Below are 22,930 nucleotides of genomic sequence, written 5' to 3' on the forward strand. Positions count from 1 at the left end.
AGTGGAAAAGAGGATATTAAAGAAGCATACATAAATAGCTTCTAATAATGTTCCAGTTCTTACTCTGGATGGTACTATACATGGACAGTTTTCATCTTTTTATTACTCATTTCATATTCTCTTCTTAATGTACATTTCAATGTAACAAAAGAGAATAAATACCTTTTGACCTGAAAATTCCATAACTAGGTATTTAGCCAATGTTCATTAGATGATATAGGTATAAGGATATTCTCTGTGGCACTGCTTATAAATAGCAAACAAATGGAAAAAATCTATATGTCCATTAACAGAGGAGAAGTAAAATACATCATGGCACCACCATATTACAGAATATGTAGATTTAAAAAGAATGAAGTAATTTTTATATGCACTATAAATGGACTGCTACATTTGTGTCTGAAGTACATGAATAATTCTTATAGTATATCTTGGTATCCCTTGACGAGTATAGAAGAGAAGGGAAAGAAGTGGTTTAGAAATGGACAGGAAGGAGACTTTTCAATATCTATTCTATTGTACCAAGAATATTAATTATCCAAGAACAAAATTTAAGATCTGATACTTTAAAAGATACATATGGTTTCATCTTAAGCATGATCCTCCTCACTAAAAGATGCCAAAGAATTATCATTGCACGAAGGCAGATTAAAATCATGAAAGAAGCTTTTAAACTTTAAAACTTTTTTTTCTAAACTTATATATATAGCTTGTCACATTTTACTTAAAATTTAAAGGTCTCAAATTATAACAGCTTTCATGGTTGTTCCTCTAATTAATTCATATTTTCTGTGCTATGAAAAGACACTACAAATGCTCTACTGGTAACAATAAAGGAAGAACAAAATATACCCTTTGAGCCAATATGAAAAATTCCTTAATATGATACTCTTTTGGAAGTAAGGGGGAGAGGCACAGTGGGATTAAGGATGTATTATTTTCATGTGCTCTAGAAAAAAAATGAAATATATCAAAATGCCCCAAAAATTTATTGGGTAAAACTAGGTACTTAAGTAGTGCATGGAAAGAAAAGCTTGTAATTCCCACACTGCCCATCAAGTAACCTCAAAAGTAAAATTTTTTTAGAAAAATGAGGAAAAATATTTGCAAATAACATCTGAAGCAACTCTTAACACTTCTCTATGATCAATGGCACCCTACCAAAAGGAGGGGAGCCATGAATATGCTTTGTACTCTTAAAAGATGCAAAGGTCCTAAGTTGCTATTTAACAGAACCTAGAAAAAAATTAAAAATTTAAACTGTTGGACTTACCAGGAAACTCTCCTTTTCGACTGCTTTGACCAAACTCCTGAAGCTGAGCTTGTTGATTTATTTGTTCTTTCTGTAAATTTTCATACCAATGAGTTACTTCAGCCCTAAGATCTGCTACCTGGTCACTAGGATACATTTCAATAGTCATCTGAAATATGAGATGCAACCAATTTAAAAATACAACAAGAATAGATGTTTGAACTGGGAAATGTTAACAATTTGGAAACTAAAATTATGTAACTACCTTGTCAGGAAGTCCAGCTGGTTGGCATACGACCCTTAGCGGCAGGGACTGTTTGTCACTCAGTGCTTTCAAATGACTACTAATACCAGTGCCTTCAATTTGCCACTGTCTGAGATGGTATGCAAACCTAAAACACACAAAAACCACACATAGGAAGAATGCCATTTTAAACCATGTTCGTGTCAGAGAAGTTTTTAATATTTTACAAAATGAAAAAGCCCACAAAAAGTTCTAGCACATTCCAATGTACTCTACAGCGCTAAGATTCATCATACTGCATTAAACTTAAATACATAAATACAGCTAAGAGTTCCTTAAGATAGTTTACAAGAAAAATTACTGAGGAAAAAATATCCCACCAAGATTTTTTTTTTTTTTTAAAGGAGGGGAGGGGAGTAGTAGAGGCAGGAGGAATTCAAAGAAACAGATTAATCCAGAAAGTGAAATGGCAAGTTCCCATTCCTACATTCACAACGGGAAAAAACGTATTAGGAAACATTTTTCAGGGTCAGAAATGTATCCCAGCAAATATATGCTTAACAGAATTTGAGAGCTGATTCCGTGATTACTAAAATTATAAAATAAACCACAAAGACTAATCTCAAGGGTGAAAGGCATCTAGCAGGTCACTCACTAAATACTGTCAGTTTTCTAACTGATTTTCAGTTGTTGAAGACAGGATCCAGGATACCTGAATTTCATTAAGAAAAGAATTATCAATGTCAAAAACTAATAAGCAATTCTAGAACAGAAGGACAAAAAGTAAATAAATGGACTTGGTTTCCTAGAAGGGATCCAATGTTCAGCTTTTATGGCTGAGCAAAAGAATAATCTTAAACATTTTGAGGCTGGATAATTCTTAGCTAGGTCAAGGGGATGCAGGGGAAATGGTCTTGTGCACAATACAATGTTTAGCTGCATCCTGGGTCACTACCTACTACATGCCAATAATACCCCCTTCTCCCTTTAGCCATGGTAACCAAAAGTGTCTCCACACATTACCTAATGTCCCCGGCAAACAAAATGATTCTAGTTTAAGAACCACTCTTCAAATTATAGCTTTTCTTCTTTAAAACAAAACAAAACCCCACACTTTTTTTAATATAAGGAATACACAAAGACAATAATTACTTAATATCTTCATTCTATAAATATTAGGCAATTTTAAATTAGTAGAATTAAGTACATTAAGCACTTGAAATTGTACACTGATAACAAATGTGTGCATGAAAATTCCTGACATTTTTAAACATCTTAGTTTGAGTTTTTTTTTTCTAGTTTCTCTACTTGCCACTCCAAAAATAAATATTTATAGAAATTATTTAACATCAACATTAACTTTAGAGTAAAATATGAATAAAAATATAAAGATTTCTAGCAAAGGATACTACAATCATTTTCCAGGAGTTAGAAAAAAATTATACATCTGAGAAGGGATTTTTGAACTGAAATTCATTCAGCTTATAAATAGCACCATTGAATCCTAGGAAACTTATTTTTAAAGACTTTTAAAATAAATGTTTATTTAAAACACAGGTAACACTGTGTAAGAACTAAGGGCACTCTTTGGTTTGTTGTTTATAGACTCTGTAGCAAAAAAAAATTTTGGAAAAATATATATCATCTCATTAACAATAACTATCTCTAAAAGGAAGAGATAAATTATGATGACTTTCATTTTCTGTGGTATTACCCTTACTATAATATCTAAATTTTATAAATAGTATGTATGAATGTTTATTTAGTCAAAGACACATCACATTTGCTTATTTTAATTTTCTAGAGTGGTAAAAATTATGAGACAGTGTAACGTTTCTGTTAAAAAAAAAATTCTATAGAGTTCCCTAACACATTCTTTAAAAGCACAAGGAATTATTTAAGTATAATTCCCACAAATTGCAACCATAATCAAAATAAAGAATTTTGCAATGCCCAATTAAATCATGAAGCCATGATTTTTATAAGGAATGTGTAGAATACCTCTTATTATTCAATATTTCCTGATAATCTAAATAGAATCTCAAAAATCTTTAATGAATGACTCATTATCAAACTAAACTCTGAAGTTGAAAGATTTTAACAATTTTTGCCAACACAGTTCGTTTTATTTTTTACATTTAGTCATGATTTTTAACAAACAGAATTTCTTAATTAAAACTATCTACTCACCTTTCATTTCAGTCGATATATTCATAAATGTTAATTTGCTTTATTTCTGTATTACACAGGGTATGTCTAAATTAATTATACAGATATTCATTAACACAGAATTTTTTGATCATGTTTCCATGGTAAATGGAAATTCAAAATTAAAATACTGTCTCCTAGTCCAGGAAGAAAAAAAAACAGCAAATGAAACAAATGACTCAACTTGATTCAACTATGAGAGATTATTTGATGTTCTTGGTGAGGGTTTTAGTGAAACTTTTTTTGGTGCTGGTGTTCTGCCTTTCAATCATTGTAATACTTTCCTAGAGGTGGAATTCTGTCTAGAGAGTCTTATTCATGCATATCTTCTCAGCGTTCAAGAATTTTTAAAGCTCCACAATATTTACTGGGAACCTATATTGTCTATTTCATGGCAAAACGATACATATTAGGAATAAAAGTACTTCTATTACTAACCCTTCACTTGCGTTAAGTTAAGCTTTCTACCTGCCCCAACAAAACCTTTACTTTAAGAATATTTTTGTACATGTTAGCAGTAAAACAAAACAAAACAAAAACAAATTCACTGTAATAATGTGGTATAAAACCATTACCTTCTCCTAAATGCTTCCAGATGCGTCTTCAGCATAAGGAGTCCTCTTTCTATAACAGTGAGACTTGAGTGTGATTCCTGTTCAAGACTGCTAGAAGCTATCATGAGACTCTCCATACACTTACTAATAAATTCTTGCTCCTTCTCCAAACCCGTTTTACCTGAAAATCAGATGTTTAGACAGTGTCTCAATCTTCTGTGTTAAAAAAATAAAAAATAAAAAAAAATAAAAGGAATTGCAGCTAAATTAAACATCCCCACATAGGGCAGCCCCGGTGGCACTGCGGTTTAGCGCCGCCTGCAGCCCGGGGCATGATCCTGAAGACCCTGGATCGAGTCCCACATCAGGCTCTCTGTATGATGCCTGCTTCTCCCTCTGCCTGTGCCTCTGCCTCCCTCCCTCCCTCTCTCTCTCTGTCTCTATGAATAAATAAAATATTTTTAAAAAAAATAAAAAATAAAAATAAAACATCCCCACATAAAAAATTATCAGACAATATTCCAACTCACTTACCGTTAATATAATAGGAGTTAATATACTGGATAGCTGCTCGACTGACATCACCAGACTGTGCTCTTAGAGCAATGCCCCAAAATTGGTCCATACCACAAAGCTAAGAAAAAAAATACAATGACATCTGTAAATTTTATTGCCAAAAAATGTAAATCATTAGAAGGCTGAAGTAGTTTTAAGTTTCAAAGTCATATAATATCAATGAATTTTAATATTCTATAAAGTATTTAAGGGTAATTCCTGTTAAAATTAAATAAAATGATAAAAGCTTTGAAAATTTCCTCAAGAACTGAAATATACCTGTACTGGTTCTACAGAAAAAAAAAAAAAAAAAGAAAGTATAAAGCAGCTGTTTGTCTTTGTGTATGTGGTGTTTAACTCCAAAGTTGTGACTATATAGTGGGAAAAATTCAAATCCTCAAAACATGCTACAAGTGAATAAAAAACAAAACACAATTACTAGCAGAAAAAAGCTTCAGTGCTTTCATCCAACTTACTTTTAGATATTCAGAGAAAAATTTTAAAATATGCTAATAAACCAAGTTGTTAAATTTTTAATTTTAACTGTGTGATGACCAAAAGAATGTTTTCACTGAAAACTACAGAAAAAATGGAGTCAAAGTTCTCCAAAGTTGAGCAGGCTAAAGCAAGGTATCCTTCTAATAGCGTTCATATCATCCACTACTTTTTAAGTAGTTCATAACACTAAAAAGTAGTGTTACTTCGAAATTAGAGTAGGACTACTTCTTAGGTTAAAACAGATCTGACCAGTTATCTGAAATGACCAAATTGAAATTTGTCAAAGAATTAAGACCAAAATATTAAAAAAAACAAAATACTATTCAAACAAGGAAAAAATGTAGGAAGAGATTATCAAATTACTCTAGACCCAATTAAAATTATTCTTTACCACATAGGTTAGTATCAGTTTTACCCATCTTTCTCTTTACCTATTCTCATTAACTTCTAAAGAAAAATTAATGAAAAACATGAGTAGATACTACCTAATTCAAAGCTAGCATTAATAAACTGGAGTGTCCAATGAGGAAGACTATCAAATAATCATCTGTGTTGGGAGAGAGTCTAAGAAATAATGCCTTCAAGAAAACCTAGCAGCCACCTACTGAGGCAAATCTAACAGTAAGCCAGAAATAAGACTAGCAATTTGTGAGTCTTCAGTTAATGAAAAGACATGATATGTCAAGATGATTTAAGGTAGACTGTATTCTAGGAACTCTGGAGCTGTCCAAGAGCAAGTAAAAGGTTGGCCACACAAATGGCTTAACAATCAGACTTTAGATAAATCCACTCCTAGTGGACAGAACTACTTGATTATATTAGCTAGGAGCTTTCAGGGGACTGAAAGAAGACTCAGATGGCCTCTTCTGCATTAAGGAACGTATAGTAAGTTTTTATTAATCACAACCAAGGTTACATTTAGCAACAATGACAACAAGAATCACCAAATGTGCTTTTTAAAACTTAAGAATAACAGTCTTCATAGTAAATTCAATGCCTGGTAGACGGCAGAAATTAATTCAGTAATCTAATCTGAAAAATAAAAGAAAAATTCCAAAAAAAAAAAAAAAAAAAAAAAAAAAAAAAAAAAAAAATAAAAGAAAAATTCCATAAAACCTGAACTAATAAAATGACAAGTCTAAGTCCATACCTCAGAGTTTGAACCGCCATCATAGGCACTTGTCGCCAATCGAGCCAAGTTACAGAGATGCTGAAACAGGTTTAAGCCAGTCATACTAATTGTTTCAGGTTTTAGCTGGGGCATCTTAAAAAAAAATTTTTTTTAACTAGTTTAGTGTGACAATACATTTTATCAAATTTAGATTAACAAATTTAACAATTTTATTGAAGTCATTGCAGAGGAAAATGTATCAGCTCAAACTTTTAGTGATGATTTTAAAAATTAAAAGATAATAATTTCATGAAAATCTTATTCAGGTCATAATTGAAATCTTAATATGTATTTTAATTTTCAATATATATGTAGATCCAAATTGGAGGACATGAATAAGAAGTTTTATCACTTATTATATACCAATCCCATTCACATTTATAAGAAGTGTAACTAAATGTACAGTTTGTATATAAGTTAGGGCTTAAAATTAAGATCCTCAAGGATTTGTAGCTTTGTAGATTAAGTGGTTTAGTTTATATGTACCAAAACTTATTTATATATAGTCAATTCTACCAGAGAGAAAATGAGTTTGCCAAGACTCAAAAATAAGCATAAAATAAACAGTCTATTGCTTTATTATTCTCAGGTTTCAAAATTCAAATGGAAAATTATTACCTGAACCAACTGTAGCATCTGATAAAGAACAAAAACTGGACTGAAAAATATCTTTAATAACAACACATGACAGCACCTCCTAAAAAGGATTTTTTGGAATCCACAAAAAATCTGGAGATTGGCTTATCTCTACCACAGGACTGGCTAAAACCACAGCCAACTAAGAGTCATAAAAGGCAGCTCTCATTTATATTCATAGATTAAAAACACTGTAGAAGATAAAATTAAAATCTAAGTGGCAAAATTACATAAGGACTGATGAACGACAGTACACTTGTCTATTTTAAAAACCTATGACAAAAGAGGAAAAAACTAACATTACAGAGTTTATATTTCAAGAGATAATGAAGAAATATGGAAAAACAACATTAGCAGTAAAATAGTCTAGAAATAAAATTACCTTCTCCAGGAAAAGATGTTTGTAGGTTTCCATTCCCATAGCATGCTGATCTTTACTTCGAACTTGATTTAAAAACCAATGGAGTGCATCATCATAACACTCAGCATCTTCTACTAAACAATGCCATAAAATGTCGACTTGCTCTAAACTTAATCCTAGATAAAAATTACAAATTTTGAATCATGATTCATACAATATCTTGGTCCTAATTCAATGTACTAGAAGCACCAATATATGCAGAAATATAAAGAAGATATTTTATAACATTTTATAAAAACTGTTTTATAAGAGTTTTCACATCATTTATGCTTTCAAAACATACTTATATATAATCCATATATAAATCATCTAAAAACACACAACTTATAAAGTATCCTACAAGAGCCGTTTCATCTGGAAAGTCAATCTCATTAAAATAAAAACATATCATTGTATTACAATAAACAGGATTAATAGAGGGAGGTAATCCCAAAAGTTGAGGAGTCAGTTCTAAGGTTTAAGGGTTAAGAGAGTACATGCACATCATGTTCAAAGATCATTCTATGCACATAGAAGAACAAAAAATGCCAATAAGCATTATTTTTGGAACTATGGTGGTGGGGGAAGGATCTGTATAATAAAGTGAAAAGAGAAAACAGCAACACGTCAGGATATTCAATTATATTCAAGAAGTTGATATAATGAGATGAAATCTGTATGGTACTTTGACCCATTAATAAATGATCCCAAAGTCTGGCAGAAAGAAGGCAAAAGAACTGCTCAGAACCAAAGAGAAGGCATTATAGGAAATCACAAATTTGAATATGGATAAAAGGAGAAAATCCGGAAAGGCAGAGTAAAAGCATCACAGGGATTTTTAAAGTTCATCATAAAGGGGTTCTAAAGCCTAGGTTGTTCCCCAGAACCAGAAGGGATAGGAAATATGATACAATCATAAGAAACCTATTTCATGGGAAAAACAGATGAGATCCAGAATAGAAAAAAAAAAAAAAACACCTCAGAAAATATTTACTTAGTAGCAACATCAGTCTACAGACTTTGATCAAAAATAGGTATCCTATCAGTTTCTCACATAACCATACAAGTTGAAGAACTTATACCCTGGAAGCCAACATTTAAAAAAAAAAGAAAAGAAAGAAAGAAAAAAGACTGGATGAATGAATGAACCAGAAACAATCTTTAGAGTACAATTACATTCAATAATTAAGAGAGAAGAAAGCAAAAAGTTGAAAAAACAAACACAGCAACAAAAAAACAGTATCCAGGTTAACTATAGTAAGCTATATCATAAAATAAGTTATCATAATTGAATCACCAATCCACATTCAAAAGGCAATGTATAAGCTTTCATTATTAAGCTTTTTAAAGAATACATTATTGGTATATTAAATAAGTATTCACTCATCAAATATAACTTTGGAGTAACTATTATACCTGACAGGAACCATGCGAGTAAGAGAAAAACGATTATGATGTGGGAGAAAAAGTTTTCAGCTTGATTCCATTTGAAAATAGCTATTATAAGCCTATACACTAAGAATCTACACTGTGCTCCCTGGAATGGGAACAGTAAAATAACTAATTCATTACTCAAATACTGAGAATAGTTAATGGTTTCCAGTGAGAATCTTAATTAAACAAATATGAAACTTCACAGTCATGTGAAATTATTTATGCTGATAATATCTATCTTGGTTTGACTTGTCCATGTATAAGATTTTTTTTATTGTTCATTTCTTATATGTTATCAGTCATCATGGGTATGACAGAAGACCTAATAATATGAAATAGAAGTTCCTATCAAAAACCAGTGTCTCATTTTAAAATCTTTTGGTATCATGTTAGTGGCATTTATTACAAAGAGCTTAACTTGAAGAAATTACAGAGTTAAAAGTAAAATGAACAAATGGTGTATCTCAACCACAGACGTGGACTTAAGAGCCATGATGACATGACATCTCTTACGTTAGCAAGACACTTATCAGTTTGACTCTATTAGCCATAGTTAAAGAAAGAGAATGCCCTAGAACAAAATTTGTTGACATGCTCACACAGAAAAGAGTATATAAAGAGTGAAAAATAACACAAATGTGTCCCATAAGAGAAAAGGAGCTCTGGCCAAAAGGATGTCAGGCTTCCTCCTCTCCTTTGAGAACATCTTAGTGTGTGGATTTAGATATGGTCCATACCCTAAATACACCAGACCAATTTCTTTAAGGTTAATTATTAATGAAATCAAGTTTTAAATTAATTAAAACTAGGGCCTCTAAAAGTCTCTATCGCCTGTGAAGCCAAGCAATTTGGGGTAAGACTTGACCTGATAATAATATGTAGACAGTGGCTATTTACAACTAGAGTGAAAAAAGGATTATATAACTAAAAGAAATAAAAAATATAGCCACCCCTAAACATGGTATCTTTCCCTACTCCAAATATTTTGTTCTTGAAGTGAGCTGTTTATCCACCGAGAAACTGGCATTTTCAGAGACTGAAGCAGAAATGTGTCAGGGTCACGCTCATATTGCCATACATACTGAGGACATTTGGTATTGAAAATATGAATTAAATATTAATTAATCACTATAGAAATCTAAAGGCATGAGCACATTTAACTGGACTCTTCCAAGAGCCAATACAGACCTAAAAACTGATTAAAATACTGATTAAAAGACTGATTAAAAAGCTTACTGAAATGATCAGGTGATCCCAGAGTTGAAAACACACAAGTCAAGAACTGAAGTCGAACTTGAACTTCGGCACTATGGCTGTACCTATATTTAAAAAGTCATTAAAATAATTAACTGAAAGATCCTACTTCTTAATTATTTTTAAAGATTTAAAGGCCCTAATCTTAAATTATACCAAAGAAGTAAAATTCCATCGTAATATCATTAATTATTAAATATTTTAATTACAATTGACCCTCGAACACCATGGAGTTAGGGGTGCCAAACCCTTTGCAGGTGAAGATTTGTGTAGAACTTCTTGACTCCCCCAAAACTCAAGTACTAATGGCTTACTGTTGACCAGAAGCCTTACTGAGAACATACACAACTCAAATATTTTGTATATGTATTAAAGTCTTACAATAAAGTATGCTAGAAAAAGAAGGTTACTATGAAAACTTTAAGAGAAAATACACTTATAGTACTGTACTGCATTAATTAAAAAAAAATCCACATGTTAAGTGGACCTATGCAATTAAAACCTATGTTGTTCAAGGGTCAACTGTATATAACTTTGGTTATACAGAAAAAAGGTCATAAAAGCCAAATGGTATGTTTGAGATTTATGTTACTTAATAAATTATAAAAATCTGCAAACAATTAGAAAACATACTTTTAAATTAGATGAGAAAGTACGTAAGAACTCAACAGTGGAACAAAAGAAATACGTCATTTTGAAATTATGAAATATGCACATAGGTTAGAATAAACTGCATCTCTATCCAAAAACTGCATGTTTCCTTATCACTGTCCCATCAGTGACAATACTATATTCCTTAAACAAGAAATGCTAATGAGGTATCATTTCCATAAATCTAGTTCATAAAGAATACAGCTAATACAAAACTGGCATTTTTGAATGTTACTTCAAATCTAAATAATTATAATTCATGTGCACAAAATCAATAGTAAGAGTTGGAGGCTTGTTAAGTAGGTGACTTCACAAAGTTCTCAGGGAATTCAATTTGTAACATGTGCAAAGGAACAGCATTTTAAGAATCAAGTGTTGGTCTGTCAGGGAAAGGGTAGGAGATATATCTGAAGAGGCAGATAGGGGCCAGACTGTGGCCAGCCTAAAGTGTCAAACAGAAGAATTTGGTATTATTCTAGATGGAAAAGGAGATCACTAAAGGGTGTTAGAGGTAGAGGGGACTCATGATCAGGTTTACATTTTAGGACTCCTTTAGCAATCCTGTAAACTACATAATGAACTGTGTCTGTGATACTACAAAACATTCTAATTCCCACAAGCACCTGAGCACCCAGTCAATGAAACTAAATCAATCATGAGTTCTTACCTCTATATTATAAATAAAAGGCTTGTTGTGGATGAATTGCCCAAATTACTTTGCCAACAAAAGGCAGCAGCCAGTCTGAGCCCTGATACTAGGTTGCAGAGAGTCAAAGCACCTCAATTCAACTTCCTATATAATCTTCAACTAAGTGCAAAATTTTAAAAGCTTCCCAAAATTAACTGGTTTCAACTGTTGAAGTTTAAAGTTAAGGTTTTCTAAAGATTAAGTTTGCTGAATATTACTTTTGCTGTCTCATATTAACGTTGGCAAAGAAAAGATGAACTTTCACTTCTTTATTGTTTGCAGTGTCCTTGGTGAAGATGAAAGTGTGGCAAGATGGCAGTTGCGAAGGAGGGATGAGAGTAAGCCAATCACAGACTAGAATGCCATCCAGATAAAATTTAAGACAGCTCCTAACAGCTTCTCATCTCTCTACTAAAAAGGATGATGGGTTTTGTAGCAGAAGCCTGGAGTACAGGTTAAAATTCGAGTTCTAGCTAGCATCCATCAGTTCTGTGATTTTAAGTAAGTTACTATACTTCTCTGAGCCTGAGGGACACTAGTCACACACATAAAGGAAGAATGAAATCTTGTCCTGTACAAAATGCTTTAATTTCCTGCACATTTCTTTCCTGTATTTGCAACTCAGTAACAGACCAACCCTAGAAGGCATGTACCCAGTCCCTTTGTCCTCTTTTCAGCTTCCACAGTTAGAGCCACTGGTTCCACACTTCAAAGGATTCTGCTCTGTCAGGGTATCACTGGCTGCTAAAATCACTAGCCAGGAAATTTCTTGAGATGCAAAACAAAAGTTAACATCAATTGTTGACAAGTTCTCATGGACTCGACTATGGCTTCTGACATTATAGGAAATATAAGACAAAAATAATCTCCCTACAGGCATGAAATTTTAGTAGAGAACTTAAGCCTTAAAAAAAAATTCTGTTTGTAGCCTCTTTGTTGACACAGACAGGATTTTCTCTAGAGGCCACTGGTTCAAGAAAAATATAATGTATCTATTTGGGAAACGAAGTGTTATCTCTCATACCACCAGAATCTTTTTGTCCTAGGTAAAAATCTTAGAACTTGCCTACTAAAATCCCCATGAACAAACGGAAAACAATGGGCTACACACTCAAAAGGTCAGCATGCTTTAACAAAGGGTAGCAAATTTACAGCTCTGTTTTACAACCTGAAGGAACAAGGCAGTTATACCAAGAGGCTAGACAACATCTCTCTGTTTTAAGGTTTTATTCTCCTTTAGATGCCAGGCCACAAGGCAAGACCAGAGGATTGGAAGGATAATATATATCCTAAGAAAGTTTAAAACTCATTCTCCAAAGAGCATTACTCCACTATCTTTTTCACCACAGTAACAATGCTTGTATGAGGCTCCACCTCTAATTCCACTAACAAAGTCAGCAACTTCCCTGTAGCCAATGCTGTGAATAATCAAAACTCAGACCTGTGTTTATTTTTTTGGCACTTAACATCGGACTTTTTCTTTTTGAGGATGATTCACCTTGGTCTTATCTTCCACAACCCTTTCTAAATTAAGCCTCCCATCCTGGTTCATCAAGCCCACAGGCTTGTAGTGGTGGTGAAAGCTCTTTTGTAACCTTAGTGTTTACTTATCTATGCACAGGTAACTTGAATTCTGTCTCCTAAAAATGCTCAAGATGTGGGTTGTGTGGTTCTGCTTATCAATCTTGTGGTTTTTACAGATTTATGGAGATGCTCAGACACAGGAAACCATAATTATCTTTAACCTCTGCTTCAAGAATTAAAAGGAAGATACAGACTACAAAGAACATTTAGAATTTTAATAGCATTTAAAGAAATTTATCTTATGTAGAGATAACTTTGTAAACAAAGCTACAGAATAAATTTAAGGAAATAACTCAGAAATAATTTGATAGGCTTGTAAGATAGGAGGTCTTTAAAAAAATCACTGAGTAAGGGCGCCTGGGTGACTCAGTGGTTGAGCATGTGCCTCTAGCTCAGGTCATGATCCCAGGGTCCTGGGATTGAGTGCCACATCAGGGTCTCCAAAGGGAGCTTGCTTCTCCCTCTGCCTATGTCTCTGCCTCTCTGTGTGTCTCTCCTGAATAAATAAACTTTAAAAGTTTAAAAATCACTGAGTAATCAGTAATCAAAAAGGCAAGGCTGCTTGAGTTTAGATTTTAGAGGGCCCAAAATACTAGGCTGAAGGATCTGGAATTTACTTTTTACACAGAGAAGAATCTAAATGGGGATAAAGAGCAACTCTGTTGTTTGTTTTGTATCATAGTTTGTTATTAGCCAGGTAACTATAGTTTATAGATTATCTATGTGCCAGGTGCAACTTACTAAATTATTTAATTCTTATAAAAATTAATCAAAATAAGATTGAAACAATACATTCATCTTCTAAACCCTTCTAAATAATACATTCATCTTCTAAACCCTTAGTCTGTATGGTTCACAAGCCCAGGTTCTTTCCTTCAATACTATATTACAACTCCTAATATAATGAAGATAAGAAATTAAGGAGTAAGGCAGAGAATGAGGCAAAACAACTGATCCAGAAGTTGGATAACAGGACTGGAACAGCATCCATGGGAATGTCAACTTGTGAAAATACATGAAATATATTTTAGCATTAAGATAACTAGAGATTGATGACAGCATAATGTAGAACTCAAGAATATTAGAGAAAACAAACTACTCCACTATTTATAAAATGTGTGACCTTGGGCAAGTTATTTACCATCTCATAGCTTAAACGTTCTCATTTTTTAAATGAGACTGCCTAATTCAAAAATTAGTTGTTGTATATCTTGAAATTAATACTGAATAGTTAAATGGTATTTGGCATAGAGTAAGCATCAATGAACAGTGGTATTTTTATCATCATTTATGTTTGGAAATGACAGAACAAAACAAAGGCCCCAAAGTCTCCAAGTGTAAGGTGACTGAGAGGATGGTGGGACTCTGAAGGACATAGTAAAATCTGGAGATACAACTAATTTATGGAAAAAATAATTCATTTTTGGATTTAAGTATGCCCTAACGGTCTATTACTTTTCTGAACACTTGCATAGTGTGCTCAGTTTTCATCTATGTAGTAGTTTCTATAGAATTATTTTCTCAATAAATACTAAGGCTAGCAGATATACATTAAAGCTAGTTTTCTCAACCTGGCCATCAACCCCCACCAATTGACTAACAAGCAGAAACCTTCTGAATTTTAGATGTTTCCTTCCAGGCAGCAATTTTCCTGCAAGAAACTTTAAACATACCTATACCACTGACCAATTTCTGTCAATTCTTATCCAAAGTCACTTAATGATTAAGTATTTCAAAATTTCCGAATCAATGCCCTAAGAGAATAAAGCAAGATATTGATGATTTCTGGGGGAAAAAAAGGCAAAAAACTTTTGATCCCCCCAAAAAAGTGACTTTGAACAGAACTCAATGGTGAAAGTTAACCAACCCCCAAGAGTTATATGACCTACATTTCCCTATGTTAAAAACTATAAAAATAACCTTGTAAAATTCTCCAACTTACAAGAGCTTTTCTATCTCTTAAAATTTTTGCAACTAAAGTTTTTATCACATTCATTTACTATATGAAAGAAAAGGAGTAGAAGTACTAGAACATTATCTTTTAAAGGATAGACAATCAAAACTTAGAAATAAGTAACCTAGTTAAGGTACTTACAGTGCATGTTTCTGTCTTCCTTCTCTTACAGCTTGAATATAGTATACCAAATTATCAAAGAAAAGCTTCATCATGTTCAGTTCTTTTTCTGCCCACCTGGCCCAAATGAAAGAGAAAACACTTTTAAAGGCACAGGGTAAGAGAATAAATCTATTCAAGGACAAGAAAAAAATGCAGATCTAAAAATTTTTCAAAAGCAAAATCTTAAAAAAAAAAAAAAAAAGGCAAAATCTTCCAATTATCAAAATTTTAAAGTTCGATTTATATTTGAATTGTGGAAGATACAAAACATTTTGTCCTAATTTTTATGAGTTTAAAGTATCACTATAGTTTTAAATCCCAAAACACTCCATCTCTGTGAAAAGGATAAAGTGTCTGGCCAGTACTCATCATAAATGACTATCATGAGTTAATATTAAAAATGGTATGATAGGGCAGCCCGGGTAGCTCAGCGGCTTAGTGCCACGTTCAGTCCCAGGTGTGGTCCTAGAGACCCGGGATCGAGTCCCACGTCAGGCTCCCTGCATGGAATGGAGCCTGCTTCTCCCTCTGCCTGTGTCTGTGCCTCTCTCTCTCTCTCTCTGTGTGTGTCTCTCTCATGAATAAATAAAATTTTTAAAAAATGGTATGATACAGTCCGTAGAAGGATGGACTATGTGCTTTAGTCATTATTTAGTAAAATTTATCAAATGCCTGGCATGTAATACACATACAATACAAATCTGCTAAATCTTTTTTTTTTATTGTAGAATATTTGTTTAAAAAAAAAAATCAGGTATCAGCTCCAAAACAACCTACAAACACTAAAATAAAAAAATAAAGTAATAAATTCAATCAGAGATCCCAGGATCCATAACACCCATACCAACATCATCTACTCCACAGAATTCTTACTACCAATACATCTACTTTGTAAAGAAGTATTAAAATTCCAAAACTTCTGATATAATTTACATCATGTTTTTGCTATAATGCTTTTTTTCAAAATAAATTACTCTCACCTTGACAATCCCTTAAAGAAGATGACGTTAACACAGAAAAAATCTATTAAGACATGTTTGAAACCAGTTCCAATACACTTGCAACATGGCTCTGGGCAAGTAACCTCCTCTTTTGAAGTCTGTTTGCTGGTTACCTGAAGATTTACTAAGAGGATAAGGAGTAACAATTTCCAGTTTTAAACTATGGGTCTTAAAGAGTTTAAGAGACAATATGTATGAAGTGTTGAGTGCCGCTGCATAGAATAGATTCACAGTGGAAGTTTTTGTTATTATTGTTGCCAACTAGCCATAGGAGCTCAGTGTTCTTTTACATGATCCACTTGAGATTTAGGAAGGAAACTAGTCTCAGATAGGAAATCCTGTGAACTGCCATTAACTGAGCTTATTTATATTTACATTTAATTTAAAGATCAAGCTAAAAGGGTCTCGATTCAATATACTTAGGTTCAGGTACTTGATAAGTAACTGACCATACAGAGTAGGTCACTTCTATAAAATGTTACTTTGTTATTCCTTAATATAAACCTTCTCAAATGGCTACAATATGTCACCAACTTGCCCAAATTAGCTATGAGTAAATCCCTTTAATACTTGAGAATTCTGTCATTCAACCATTTAAAAACTATTCAGAGTCAATGACCTGGATTCACATTCCTCTTATATTTAAAGAATATTAAATGCTTTTCCCTATCCCTCTGTTTAGTATCTCAAGGACCTCCCCTTATATTTAGAAATAAAAATGTCACATGACTCATTGCAATAACAAAAGATACTGAGATGCTCTTCTAAAAAATAGAGGTTCAGGTTAAATAGGCCCCCTTTAAAAGAGCAAAAAAACAGCAAGGGCTACAACTGAGCACTTCATCTATTTAGAACTACTGTGAAGTCTTCAAATAATTTTTCTAAATGATACTCACTTTGGAAGTAAACAAGTACTTTTAACTAATTTTAGATAGAAGGAATAATATGAAAAGCTATCTTGTTTAACCTCAAAAATGAATCCCTCAAAAGGCCTAATTTTTCCTAAAATCTAAATGTCTCTGAAATCCCTCCAAAAATCTATGTGAATAAAGCAAGTAACATTCTTATAGATTAATCCTAAATTCTCTGTAAATGTAAACGAGTAATAGGGTTGTGTCAAGATAATTCCTAACATTATGTAATATCTACAACCAATTTCTAGTAATGGGAAAAATTAAAGGCACCCTAGACTGTTTATTTTAGTGTGAATCTTTTTCAGGAATCCTTTACTGTGGTTGATATACTACAAATATTCACCCTAAAATTAGACCAATTTCTTGCTACAGTATTCTTCTTAAATTACAAAGAATACAAATGTCAAATTTTTTTTTTTTACTGATGCTGGTAAAATCTCCATGGGCTAAATGGCAAAGAACACTCTGGAACATCTAAGAAAACATTTGAGCCACACAAAATTCAAATATGCCTGGTGAAAAAAAAAAAAGCTATTAAGTTATTCAAAACTTTGGTAACTATGATTATTTAAAAAAAATCCTTAAATGAATATTTGTTTCTTTTTTACTTACATTGTAATCCAATGTGTATCATAACTGCTCCCAAACTGCTGAAAAGTACCAAACAGTTTTGGAAGAAGGCGAAGTGAAATTACTACTGATCTGAAACAGCAAAACAGAGATGTATAGAATAAAATAATTTTAGTTACTAATTCTAGTGTTTTACAGAAATTTGGCTATTTATAAATCTTAAATTAAGCAAAAGGATTTTAAGGAACTTTACATTATAAACATATTTCCTACATAAACACTGAAAAAATTTTCCCTAAAGTTTAAATTTTATATAATGGGGCAAGAAATCCAAGTTTTAACATCTCAATCCAAGATTTTTAAAGTAAAATACACTATAAATACCTGAGTATAAAAACAAATGGAGAATATTTAAAAGTACTTTCATGAAATAAAAATTAAGTTGTGGCTGCTTCTGAGGATTTAATCAAGGAAAATGGGGGGAAAGCAGCTTATCTAGAACAGAGCTTCTCAAAGTTTAATGTGCACTTTATTCACCTGGGAGAATTTTGTTACAATGCAAATTCTGATTGGCATGTCTGAGATACTAAGTTTTCCTAAAAGCTCACAAATGATACTTAAAATGCTGGTCTGTGAACCACATTCTGAGCAGCAATAAAATAGCATTTTTCAAACTATACAAATTATTCCTTTCTCCCTAATTCTTACTTAATATGACCTGAATCTAATTTGAAAATCACTTCATTATGAGCCATGTTAATAATGAAAGCACACCATACACTTAAAGTATGAAGGAACAAAAAAGGAAAATCACTCTACAACTTTAAACAGATCTGAGTGTGCCTATCTTGAGGTGGGTGGGGGAGGCGGTATAGGGAAGATAGAGACAGACAAATCCCCTAAGTCTTAGCAGGCAAGGAGGTGGCTGCATGAAGTCTTGAAAGGAGCAGGACAAACTCCAATGAGGTAGTGAATTTTTTTAAGGAACCTAATATTGCTGCATAAAAATTTAAAAAAATATATGGTATACAAGTAAGTTCTCCAAAATACTTCCTCTTTTTTAGAAGAGTACCAGGAAAATCAAAATAGAGAGCTGCACTTCTGAGTATGACAGAAACAATGGTAGGTAATGAGTAGGAAAAATTCATCACCTAATGAATAATTCCTTAATGTGTCTACCACTAGAATGTACTTAATGAGAGCAAAGATGGTCTTATTAATTTAAAAATCCCTGCATATGATGCACAATGAATACATATTAGTTTAAATAATGATCTAATAAAGAATTTAAAGGCAAGACAAGACTTTCAAGTAAGGAGTAAGAAGTACAGTGTAAAATGCTAATACAGTCACAAAGGAGGAGAACAAACAAAAAAATATCACCAGATAACAAAATAAATAGCATGTTAGTAGAGTGCTAGATGACTAAAAACCACATTGGTACAGACTAAGGAGTATGCAATGCAGTTAAGTCATGGAGATAGTAAGTGCCTAATATTCTTTATATATTTAAAAACATTTAAATTGGGGGTCACCTGGGTGGCTCAGCTGGTTAAGTGTCTGGCTCTTGATTCCAGCTCAGGTCATGATCTCAGGGACCTGAGATGGAGCTCCTGGTCAGGCTCTGCACCCAGCAGGGACTTTGCCTGAGATTCTCTCTGGTCCTACCCTCACACATACTCTCTCTCTCCCCGTCACTAAAGAACAAATCTTTTTAAAACTTTAAACTTTTAAATATATTTCTAATAATAACATTTTAAATATTTTTCAAGAAGCTACACATTATTGATGCTTGGGGAAAAGGATCATCAAGAATCAGGGGGAAACAATTGTAGATTCTTTGTCTAAAATCTTTTGTCAAGGAGTGCCTGGGTGGCTTAGCTGATTAAGCAACCAATTCTTGATTCTGGCTCAGGTCATGATCTCCGGGTTTTAAGATCAAGCCCTGCATCAGGCTCCATGGAACCTGCTTAAGATTCTCTGTCTCTCAAAAAACTCAAATCTCTTATCAAAATTTCAGAAACATTAGTAGAGTTCTTCCTAAAAATTAAGACATAAAAAAAAACCAATGTATACGTATTAATTTGACCTAAGGCTTTACAACCATAAAATAAGGACATCACAAAGGAAAAAAAAATAGGAAAATTACATCTAATATCACAAAACAAAATGTTCTTATGTGCCTTATAAAACAATCTGTCTGGGATCCCTGGGTGGCTCAGCGGTTTAGTGCCTGTGCGTAATCCTGGAGTCCCGGGATCGAGTCCCACATCGGGTCCCTACATGGAGCCTGCTTCTCCCTCTGCCTCTCTCTCTCTCTCTCTCATGAATAAATAATTGAAATCTTAAAAAAATAAAACAATCTGTCTGAGGCTAAATAAACACAAAACACAAGTTGTATACCACAGACTATGTAAGGCCTTTTTAAAAAGTGTTTACAATGGTTCCATATAAATGGTAGAATTATGGGTAGATTTATTGAAGACTTTAATTTTTTCAGATCTCTATGCTTCCTGAGAATAAACCCATATTACTGTTCCAGAAAAGCTAAGTTCACTTCATCAAATAAATTGGAATATGACCATAGAAAAGAAAGAAAAATGCTGACAGATCCATAAACCATGGCAAATCAGGAACTGCAAAGAAAACTTAAAACTTAGCATAGAGAAAATAAAAAGTTAAAGCCTCCCTACTAAATACATAAAAAAAAACCAAAAAACAAAACAAAACAAAACAAAAAAAAACGACATCAGGAAGTAGACTTCTGTATTCTTTTGCCAATGACAGGAAAATAGTAAATGAGTTAAGGTTGTCGTGACCCATTTGTTTCAACATATGGAAGAACTTTTCTATTACTATTAGCATCTTTGCGCAACATTCCTTTTTGATGGTAAACTCAGGGGGCTAGATTTGAGAAAGGATCCTTGCATTTTGAATGGGATTTCTAAAACTCTGAGGTCACTATTAACATTGTGAGCCAGGTAATTCTTTGTTGTGGAGGGGCTGTCTCTGCATTGATGGATACTTTGCAGCATCCCTAGCCTGTAATTATACTTCCAATCCCATTTATTAGACAACCAAAAATATCTTGGTTGACATTGCTGGGGGGCCTGGGGGGGGGGAATCACCCCCCTTAAAATCCACTAGTTTATCAGGAAATCCATACTAACGATGTACAAAACTTTTTTTCAAACTTGCATAATAACTTTGGGAAGTTCAGATAGTATACACTTAGATATGTTGCATATTTCCCATACTGAAAAATACCACTGTGCTCTAAGTATTATCACATATGACCATCATTCACTACAAAACTAATATTAAATAGTAACTGTAGGAAAAGTCCAGTTTGAGGGCAAAATTAGCTTAACACAATAATTACATTTACTATATACTCAAAACATTGTATAGGATACAGGAATTGACTTGAATAAATGAAAAATGCTTCATCTTCATTTGGGAGCGAACAAATTAAAGATTAATAAAACAATCCAGATTAACAATTTTCCATTTTTCACACAGACTTTTCCTTTTGTCTCTTTTAAGTTTCCCTTTCAACAGAAAGATATGCTAATAGAAAAACTAGAAAATAGAAAAGCATAAGAGAAAAATAAATCCTTCCAGAAATAACCATTTTACAGTCTCAAATACTGCCTACAATCTTTTTTAAAAGGTAAGCCTGTAAGTAAATGCCCATGTAATCATATAATCTTTTTAAAAATGGACTCTTTAAAGGCTGCATGATATTTCATCTTTCATACTTCTTCATACTTTCATACTTCTGGTCTTCATTGTGTCCTTTTTTTTCCAGTCACTAAAAACCCAACAGTAACCATTATCCTGACTACTAAATACTATCATTTTCCTGTTTTTATGCTTTACATAAACGGAATAATAGTGATATATTCTCCTATATCTGGCTTCTTTCATTCAACATTGTATTTGTGAGATTCAGCCATACTGTTCCATGCAGCCACCGTTCATTCAATGTTACTGCTATAATTTCATTCAATAAACAGTCCACAATTTTTCTTTCTAATCTGTTTTGGCACTTGGATAATTATATAAACACTATTTAGTTATTTTGAATAATGCTGCTACGAACATTCTTGAATGTACCTTTTGGTAATTGTCTGGATGTACTTCTGTAACATACACACTTAGCAGTGGAACTACTGGGCCATAAGGGGTACAGATGCACATATGGGAAATTGATACAAATTGTGATTGTTGGGATCCCTGGGTGGCGCAGCGGTTTGGCACCTGCCTTTGGCCCAGGGCGCCATCCTGGAGACCCGGAATCGAATCCCGCGTCGGGCTCCTGGTGCATGGAGCCTGCTTCTCCCTCTGCCTGTGTCTCTGCCTCTCTCTCTCTCTTTCTCTCCCCCCACCCCCGTGTGTGACTATCATAAATAAATAAATAAATAAATAAACAAACAAACAAAAAAACAAATTGTGATTGTTAAAATTATATAGCCCTTTAAAAAGTGGAAAATATCACAAATACTTTTTCTAATTAAACTATTAGAATATTTCTATTCAACTGACTAACTGAATGTTAGTTTCGTAGTAAATGATGGTCATATGTGATAATACTTAGAGCACAGTGGCATTTTTAAAGCACTTAAATATTCAATAAAATTAAATATTTATATCAGGTCAAGGCAGAGGTAGGCTGAGAACATTCTATGAGTAAAACAGAATACAATATATTCCATTAGTAACTCAATTTACTATATCAGAGAATTGCATTACCAAAGCAGTATAAGACAAAGAAAACCTGAAATTATACCAATGGAAAAGAACTGAAAACTCAAGAAACTTGTGGGAATCACCTGAGACCCAATAAGAAGTATATAAATATATGGAATTCAAACTAGGAAAAAAAAACCCACTAACTTAATTCTTTATGCACTACAGAAGTCAAGACACAAAAGATTAACCCATTTGGAAGAACAACATCATTATCAAAATATATTTCAGCTTATGTTTATTCAAGTGTAGTTTGGAAACATAGCAGTTACCACTATGTTCCCCAAAACAAGGAGAGACTAAGTATTATTACTTTGTTTCTGTTGGGAGGATATCTAATCAAGAGTGGCAAAAGTGCTGAAAGACAACTGATTAAAAAACAAAAAAACCATGTGAGGTAAAAATCTTCAAACCTAACAGGAAATGCACAATCACATAAAAAAAAAAA

The 22,930-nt window shown here is 32.9% G+C and overlaps 1 protein-coding gene across 2 annotated transcripts in view; it reads right to left on the reverse strand.

Annotated features, from left to right (window-relative positions):
• Positions 1–22,930, reverse strand: part of USP34 (ubiquitin specific peptidase 34) — a 244,189-nt gene that overhangs the window by 100,551 nt on the left and 120,708 nt on the right. For both annotated transcript variants that reach the window (XM_035721667.2, XM_025468624.3), the window contains exons 19-27: positions 17,773–17,862; positions 15,225–15,320; positions 10,189–10,271; positions 7,501–7,655; positions 6,462–6,575; positions 4,793–4,892; positions 4,280–4,439; positions 1,518–1,644; positions 1,274–1,421 (exon numbers count right to left, since the gene is read on the reverse strand). In XM_035721667.2, the coding sequence (XP_035577560.2) occupies positions 1,274–1,421; positions 1,518–1,644; positions 4,280–4,439; positions 4,793–4,892; positions 6,462–6,575; positions 7,501–7,655; positions 10,189–10,271; positions 15,225–15,320; positions 17,773–17,862 (1,073 nt within the window). The remainder of the gene's footprint in view (positions 1–1,273; positions 1,422–1,517; positions 1,645–4,279; positions 4,440–4,792; positions 4,893–6,461; positions 6,576–7,500; positions 7,656–10,188; positions 10,272–15,224; positions 15,321–17,772; positions 17,863–22,930) is intronic.

Source organism: Canis lupus, chromosome 10 (genome assembly GCF_003254725.2).
Source record: "Canis lupus dingo isolate Sandy chromosome 10, ASM325472v2, whole genome shotgun sequence".
Classification (NCBI taxonomy): Eukaryota; Metazoa; Chordata; class Mammalia; order Carnivora; family Canidae; genus Canis; species Canis lupus.